At 35.1% G+C, this 7,757-nt stretch overlaps 1 protein-coding gene across 1 annotated transcript in view; it reads right to left on the bottom strand.

The window, feature by feature from the left end:
- LOC107670578 (cyclic nucleotide-gated cation channel beta-3) overlaps positions 1-7,757 on the bottom strand; it is a 34,300-nt gene that overhangs the window by 21,667 nt on the left and 4,876 nt on the right. The window contains 8 exon segments of the mRNA XM_074186949.1: positions 1,217-1,231; positions 1,387-1,691; positions 3,739-3,763; positions 3,874-3,940; positions 4,919-5,084; positions 5,169-5,305; positions 5,385-5,469; positions 5,590-5,614. Of these exon segments, the coding sequence (XP_074043050.1) occupies positions 1,217-1,231; positions 1,387-1,691; positions 3,739-3,763; positions 3,874-3,940; positions 4,919-5,084; positions 5,169-5,305; positions 5,385-5,469; positions 5,590-5,614 (825 nt within the window).

Here is a 7,757-nt window from a genome sequence, read left to right as displayed (position 1 = left end):
AATATCGTGCATACTCACTACCGTGATATATCGCATTACCGAATACCGGCACAAGTCTACACACACACACACACACACACACACACACACACACACACACACACACACATGTATATATATATACATACATATGTTTGTGTGTGTGTGTGTCATTGCACTAGTTTTTGGCCTTGTAAACAAATATCAGCAACTGAAGCAAACTGCATAGTTTTTGCTCAGTTTGAGATTAAAACTAAGGTGTCACTGCACTAATGCACAGGTTTTTCAAGTCATATGCATATTTTTTCCCAAGTCATATAGCTTTGTTGTGGTTGTTATTGACTAAAGATCTTCCCCTTTAAATGCCATTCAGCATACTCAAACTGGAAAGTTTTGTTTGGTTGTGAATTTTCATTTTTGGGTTAACCATTTCTTTAATCAAGGTCAAGTCTTAAAGGTACAGTAGCAACAGGGACTATTTAACTCTGAGGGTCAGAGAGAGGGTGAAAAACTAAACTACGACTACGGTTTTGGTGCAATAAACCTTGAAAAACATTAAAAGTATAGAATATAATCTTGCCCTTATTAACCCTATAAAGCCTTTTATTTATTTTAAAGTCACTGTATTTGATGCAGAAATTTCTAAGGCCTCTAAATGATCAAAATGATCAAAACTTTGAGGAAAATCAATCATCTGCTAATTTATACTTCGCAAGTAAAAAGCCTTTTAGTGTAACAATATCCACCATCAGGTTGTGGTTCACGTGTCTTTACTGATTTTAATACGCAAGTGTGAGAATAACTTTTGTATTGTTAGTAATATTTCAAGATGAACACTTATTGGACTGAAGCAATTTAGGTTTATTTGATTATCCATAGCATTATTTTTTTAGAAAAATCATGTTAAAATGTGAGTATCAAATCATGTCAAATTCATGTCTCAGTCATCATTGTATTGCATTGAATTATGTTTTGCCTCCACAATAAAAACTACAGAGACTTATTATTGGGAGAGACAGAGTGACATCTGATATTTATATGTATTATATGTAAGTAGTCTCCTATACTGTAGCAAAGATTTCATTGATTTACATTACAAGCTTTCAGAATTTCGTTTTACTTTTTGCCTTATAAATTTCAGCAACTGAACCAAACGGCATATTTTTTGCTCAGTTTGAGAATAAAATTTAGGTGTTTTTTCCTCTTATGAGCTGTACATTCTCCTATATCACACTACATGAGCCATAAAAGCCTGCGGTATCAAATATGAAAAATGTTTTTTTTGTTTTAATTAGATTATGACTAAAGATTCAATAAACTGTTCTATTTCAAATGACATCATTGAGATTTTTCTAAATATTATTTCATATTTCAGGCCTCACGTAGTTAAATCCACCACATGGTCACTGGGATCCAAACCATTGGCTCTCACCTCTCCTCTATGTTTGCTATGGCAGTCTCCTCTGCTTCCTTCTTGATGCTCTCAATGAGAGGCGTCCAGCGCTCAGTCTGGGTCTCTGCGTCCTCCTGCTCCTGCATGGCCAGCATGTGTGGCAGGATATTGGGCAGCACCTGCAGCAGGGATGAGCCCTCCTGTGGCACCTGCTCCTCAGCCTGGACGTCCTGCCCCGAGCCCTGCTCCCTCTGCTGGGCCTCCCAGTCTGAGTCCACCTCCTCCAGCACCATATCACATGGGTCCTGCAGGATGCAGACTGCACCGACAACAGGAAAAAAAAATCATGCTTCGTAGGTCATAGAGATTAGGCTGAGAAACTGATATTTCTTTTTAAAGTTATCCTTTTCTACTGAATATTTTTGTATCAGTGCATCACAATTGACGTGGTATTCTCAGAATCTGAAGCATGTAGATTCAATTCCAGTGCATGGGAAAAACTGTGCATTATAGCATTGATCTCACTGGAGCCCAAATTGGTTTGCTGGACTCCAAGCATGTCCAAGCAGATTAGGCTGGTCTGTTTAGGTTTTGGATGGTTTTAGAGGGGTTTTGGGCAATTGTCAGCTGTTTTTTTTTTTTAAATCATTAATCCTAATAATGCATTGTATGTCTGTATTAGGTATCGAAAAGCAACAGATTTTGTAATCTGTAAGAACTGTTTAAAAATCTGTTTGTTGTAACACCTACAGCATATGTCCTAAAGTGTTCAAATTTACTGAAACAGAAATGTATTTTAAAAATGAATGAAATTATTTTAGCTGCAGTCGTACAGTAGTGCTTCTTCCACATACAATTTTGCAAGCAATTTACATATTTCTCCTCTGACCACACAACAAACAATCTGCTTTTTGAAATAATTTATTTATTATTGATTTCATACAGCGGACAAAGTAAGGTAGCTGCCTGTGTTGTGTTAGCAATAGCCTTTTACAATAAAACATAAACATAAATAACATCAATACATATAGCATAAGAATGCTCCACCTTGCTGTAGTGAAGCCTGATATTGATGAATCATGCACAGTGGCTTTGCTAACATCCTCAGCATGGCAAATCAGCTCATGGTTTTTGTTTTTCAAAGCATTTAGACTAACTCTTGCTTTTTATAGCAGGCAATAGATATTGGCAAACGCATTTAGTGGCATGGGGATTTATGCTATTTCTTTTTCTTTTTTTGTTTTATGGCAACAATATTGCATATAACTGTGCTCTTTGACCCTGCAAAAAATGTTCTTAACTCAACATACATATGCTTAAGAAGCAAAATGACATAAGTTATCAAGTCTTGTTTCAGAAAAATTTATCAAAATGAAGCAAGTTTATGCTTAAAACAAGAAAAAATATCTGTCAATGGGGTAAGAAAAATAAACTTGTTTTCCTTTTGAATTACATTTATTTTTCTTATCCCTTCGGCAGATTTTTTTTTTTCTCAAATTAATCAGAAATTATTTTTTAGACAACAATACTTAATATATTATGTTATTTTGCTTGTGTCTTGATTGAAGAAGGTTTAGATATTTGTACTGGAAAATAAGAAAATCATTAAAAGCAGTGTTAAAGTTGAAACATTTTTATATGTTGAAATACTTTCTCCTGTCCCGGTTTAACATTCATAGACAACTTTAGTAAGTTGATTTCCTCAAAAAGAGTGAACACTGTGGCTCTGTGGTGCTTATGAAATCCAGCACACAAGTTTGGGGCTAGACTATCTGACCAATCGAAGGCGGAAATGTTTAATGTTTAATGATGCTGACAGTGCAAATGTAGACAGTAAATAAGCAGTAAATGACATTGTAAACTCTGACTGGGCCACTGTGTGTTTACTGCATGTCTCTGTGAGGTAGCCTAATCATCAAAGCACTAAACAATCATCAAAATTAACAAGCCAGCATGCTAATCTGTAATATAGCTAATAGAAATCAGCAAGGAAGATTACGTGGAAAAGCACTTTGAACTGCTACAAATGTTCAAAGCTGATGTACAGTAGCTGTATGGAACTAGAGAATTTCTGTGTATATGTGTATCTTTCTGAACATCTCTTGCTGTCTCTGTGAGGAGGGGTAATGACTCTCCCAGTCATCTTCTCCTTATGTTTAAGGGGCTTTAATGGCCTTCTCCCCTGAAACAGAAGGAGAAGAGGAGCTGAGTTAACACCTCCACCTACAAGTAAGCAGTGAGAGAATAGCAGTGCCTCTGATATATTCAAATATATAATCTTGGGTGACAAAACACTTCGTCCTACAAAACTGTCTGCATTCATTATATTTATGCGTGTGAAGACGTGCTAAAAAAAAAAAACGTACCGTTTTGAACGACATCAGAGCTGTCCTGCAAATAAACACAGAGGAAATAGGTAAATGGAAGTCTAGCAGTGAAGTCTTTCTTTCTTTTTACATACATTATATTACTTTAAAGGGGACGGTGTGCTTACAGCTTACCTCTTTTGGTTTCAGTACTGGTTGTGGTATGATGCGTCCGAACCCCTGTACAATCCAGCCAACCATACTTGAAAACAAATGAAATATAGTGCATGTTATTAGACTTAATTATATGTAAAAACATTTTACATTTATCCAAACAATAAAATGTTTCAAATATCTTATGTACACAAAACACACAAAACAAAAAAACACAAGAAAACAAAACACAAAACAAAAACAAACAAAATGAAACAAAACAAAATAAAAACAAAAAAAATGAAATGAAGAAAGCAAAAACCAAACAAAACACCCAAAACAAAAAACACAAAACAAACACAAAAAACACAAAAACAAAACAAAGACAAAACAAACAACAATGAAAACAAAAACAAGCATGAAAACACAAAACAAACACAAAGCAAATAAACAAAACAAAACAAATATAAAAAATTAAAAACACAAGCCAAAACAAACACAAAAAAATGACAAAAAATACAAATAAAAATCCCCCCCAAAAAAACAAAACAAAAAAAACAGGCAAAAACAAAACAAACGTAAAACTAAAACCAAAAACAATACAACTGCAGAACAAAAACTAAACACACAAAACCCAAAACAAACAAAAAACAAAACAAAAATGAAAACACAAAAAAAACAAAAACACACACACACACACACACACACACACACACACACACACACACACACACACACAATAAAACAAACAAAAACAGAAAAAGCAAAACAAACAAAATGAAACAAACAGAAAACAAAAGCTCAAAACAAAACAACAAAGCACAAAAAAAAAACAGAAAAAAAACACACAAAATAAAACAAAGCCCAAAACAAAAGCTAAAATCTAAACAAAGACCAAAAAAACAACAACAACAACAATGAACAATACAAATGCAAATCAAATCAAAACACACAAAACCCAAAACACAAAAAGAAAGAAACAAATAAACAAACTAAACAAATTAAACAATGTATATTTAACCAAGGTGTCAAAGTTTGGTTGGTTAACATTATACAGACATTATAAGGGAAGCAGATAAACACTTACTTTGTGCCTTTGGAATCCTCAGCTACTTTAGGTTGCTCAGGAGCTGCAGGTGCAGATGAAGGTGCAGGTGGTGCTGCAGGTGCAGGTGGAGGTGCTGGTGCTGGCGCAGGTGCAGGTGCAGGCGCTGGTGGAGGTGCAGGAGCAGGTGTTGGTTCAGGTGCAGGTGCTAAATAGAAAAAAAAGTCACATGCAGACCACTCTATCGCCAAGGAAGCCCAACCTTACATTCTTGATTTTTAAAAAATGTTACCTGGCTCTTGTTTGCAGGGAGTCACAGGAGCAGAAGCAGCCTTCTGGGCGGGTGCCTCTGTAGCAGCGGGAGGATGAAGATGGACAGGAGAATGTGGAACTACCTTCTCAAAACCATGCTTAATCCATTCTATTACTCTGAAAGAGAAAGATAGATTAAAAGAGTTCAACCAGAATAAGAGTTCAGATTAGCTTCTGACAGCTGATTAACATATACCTGGGAGAGAAGGGCACATTAGCAGCATCTGGGTCCTCATCAGACACAACCTCCACCACAGGAATATGAGGCAGCGGCTCAGCATCTAGTGAGAGGGAGAATCCTGTCACATGTGTTGTGTCCTCTCTCATCAGCTCTTTGCAATGCAAATTCTTTAAGCCAAAGTTTATACTGTTCTATATGGCTATCAAGAGGCTGGACTCACCACAAACGTCTTTGACTTCTTGCACCTGTAAAGAGACGAGAAACACATAGAACTCTTACTGTACGTAGCCCTGATTTAATATTGGTGTGAAAATTAAAGGGCCAGGTGCTCTTGATTGGCTTGCATTTCAGTTTTTATCTGTCTATATTATTTCAAGTGTCATTCATTTATAAAAATGCTTGCGAGAAGGTTTTTAAGTATATATCGGTGTTTCTTCAACCTCAGGCACATTTGGTTTTGTAAACTTACAAACTGTAGAAAAGAAATGGTCACACTTTATTTTAAGGTCCAATTCTGGCTATTAACAAACCATTAACTACGACTTTTGCCTCAATAAACTCCTAATTTGCTGCTTATTAATAGTTAAGTTAAGTTTAGGTATTGGGTAGGATTAGGGATGTAGAATATGGTCATGCAGAATATGTGCATTATAAGTACTAATAAACAGCCAATATGTTAATAATAGGCATGCTAATAAGCAATTAGTTAATAGTGAGAATTGGTCCCTATACTAAAGTGTTACATTTATTTATTTTATCTCACAATTATTTATATTTAACACATCATGTGTCTATTTTATCTTACAATGTTTAGACATAATTTGTGTAAAATTTGTAACCAATATTATTGAAAATTTTTCACACACTAAGTATTGAAATAGTTATGATTATTTCACTCATTATTTCACATGGTTTTTAATTTTATGTTATTTATTTATAACATATTTTAAAATTCAAAGTCGGACTGTGATGAGTAAAACAAAATATACATGAAAAGCATTTGAAAAAATAGCAAGAAAGCAATAAATAAATAAATAAAGTTTTATGTGACCTTCATTGAACAAAGCGTTAGTTTTGATAAAGGTTAAGGTTGAAGAAACACCACATTTGTAAGCAAGCATGCCCGTTTTAAGCTGCTAGCCATGCAAGCATCTGATGTTTTTGATGCAGCAGGGTTTTACCATAGTTATAGCAGGACGGTTATAGAATATAGCAGGAAACTTGAAAATATTTGAAAGGCAATGAAGCTCAAATTATGAGTATCTTGATAAGAGGGATTCGTTTTGAAGACTCAACCTATTACTGCCCAAAACAGTCCTGAAAAGCTCAGTCATGCAGCAATCAGCTTGTGTTTATAAACCGTAATCTGTTGTAATACTATATACTGTGATGATAACATAGATGTAAGGAATGAAGCAGAAATAATTCATTTTCTGTATTTTGGACTAGCTGGTATAAACGGTTCTTGCTTACATGTATTCAAATCGGCTGATTACTGTGAGCACACAGAAATGCAGGCGAGGATCAAAGGAAGGTTAGTTGGTGCCCTAGCAGCTGTCATTTTGACGGGACCCACTCTTGTGGTGGAGTTTGTAGACCAAATAACTGGAATGAATATCTCTGTATATCACCTCATACTTAAAGGGGACATATGATTGTGCAGTCTTAATGTGAACAGTACGTAGACATCTTTCAATATTGAGAATAAAAATTCACAGACCATTTAACATAACTGAAAAAATGGATAATTTAGATGAACCACTGTTAACATTGGACCACCCAGATTTAAATATCAGCACATATTCAGCAACTTGTCCTGCCCTAATGATGTGCTGATGAAAAGTGTAGAATATGGCCCTTTTAAAGTTAACTTGTGGGACAGAGGCGGGAACAGCGAGCATGATTCTGACATACTGTAGCTTGCTCCAAAAACACTGTACTTACTGGAGGATCCACTTTAACCACTGGAACTGCAAGCTGAATGGAAATGCAATGAAACTCTCACAGAAGCTCCTAGAAAACCTAAAGACACCTTTGAGACTGGTGTCTGTGGCCCTGATATATATTCAAATGCTTAGTAGCCAAAGAGATAAAAGATTAATTGTAATTTAATTTAATTTGAAATGACTGGAATATTAAACACATGAATGATCATTCTTCTTAATCACAAATGTCCATGAACAGCATACAAATTTAGTCATTAATATGCATTACAAATTATAACATGCTTAACAAATAAGCTTATGTAGTAAACTGCAGCAAACCCAGTAAACTTGTAGGAGGAAATATAATAAATATTGACTTGGTAAATAACCAAATAAATAATCAGAATGCAGAAAGCCGCAGTGTTTTATGGGATTAGTGAATGTGTGCGGTGTGTGTCTATAC

The sequence above is a fragment of the Sinocyclocheilus anshuiensis genome, unplaced genomic scaffold, assembly GCF_001515605.1.
Source record: "Sinocyclocheilus anshuiensis isolate Anshui unplaced genomic scaffold, SAMN03320099.WGS_v1.1 scaffold140, whole genome shotgun sequence".
Classification (NCBI taxonomy): domain Eukaryota; kingdom Metazoa; phylum Chordata; class Actinopteri; order Cypriniformes; family Cyprinidae; genus Sinocyclocheilus; species Sinocyclocheilus anshuiensis.
Note: the sequence above shows the minus strand (reverse complement) of the source record. Positions and strands in the feature narration are given on the sequence as shown.